Raw genomic sequence first — 972 nt, forward strand, 5'->3', positions numbered from 1 at the left:
ACAACAAAAAGTCATATGATTGTTCACTCTCCTTGTAACTTAGTATTTCCATAAAATCTCCAAAACAAGTATAATATTTTAATACTGTACATATATTAAATCCAAAAATGCCACTTTCAGCAAATTCATGCAACATACTCAGTCAACTGAGGTTTAAAACAGTAAATATACAAATACTTAGTCGAGGAAATTACTTGAAAGTTAGTTCATCTTCTTCCTGAGGTGGAGGCATCGGAGGCTGAACAGGTGGTGGTTTCTTCTCCTTTGACCCTTCAGCAGGCTTTTCTACTTCAACCATCACCTCCGATTCCTTCAGCTGGATCTCAGAGCGGACCTTCTGTAGTAAAGCATAATCCAGGCCTTTCACCAAATGGGTATGTTCCATATCACCACCCAAGAACTTGGACTCTTGAATCATCTGTTTCCTTCGTTCAGCTGCATCCAGGCCACTAGAAAAGGATGATACACCATTTCATAATTCTATATATGAATCAAATTAGCCTTAAAAAAACGTATTAAGACTTTGCTATAAAGTTTAAGTTCTCTCTATCTTTAAGTAGGGAAGGGAGGCTCTAAGTAATTGAAGAAATTATTTATTTACGCAGAATTACATAAATCTTATTTTATGATGACAAATTATATGTGCACAACATGGATAATTTAAACTAATATAACAACTACTGACTAAGATTGGGATATTCAGTTCTATGCACTCTACAAGACACTGCATATGCATCAACAGATTAATACCCTTAGAAATATCACAACAAAAGGCTTACATCATTGATCAAATAAAGTTTATCCTTCTAACACAGTACAAATTTCAATATCCATGTAAGTGTTTGTGTGGTTTGTAATAATTCCATGTCTAGCCTCCAGGCTATGTACCTCTCTTGTACATATCAATTAGTTTCCTCAAGTCAATATATGGATGAGATATGCAAAAGTGTAATACATGAAAAATATATTACA

At 34.2% G+C, this 972-nt stretch overlaps 1 protein-coding gene across 1 annotated transcript in view; it reads right to left on the bottom strand.

The window, feature by feature from the left end:
* Positions 1-972, bottom strand: part of LOC119592542 (protein Red-like) — a gene marked incomplete in the record, with an annotated part of 8,239 nt that overhangs the window by 5,211 nt on the left and 2,056 nt on the right. Inside the window, 1 exon segment of the mRNA XM_037941407.1 lies at positions 195-449. Within this exon segment, the coding sequence (XP_037797335.1) occupies positions 195-449 (255 nt within the window).

This window comes from Penaeus monodon, chromosome 30, assembly GCF_015228065.2.
Source record: "Penaeus monodon isolate SGIC_2016 chromosome 30, NSTDA_Pmon_1, whole genome shotgun sequence".
NCBI lineage: Eukaryota > Metazoa > Arthropoda > Malacostraca > Decapoda > Penaeidae > Penaeus > Penaeus monodon.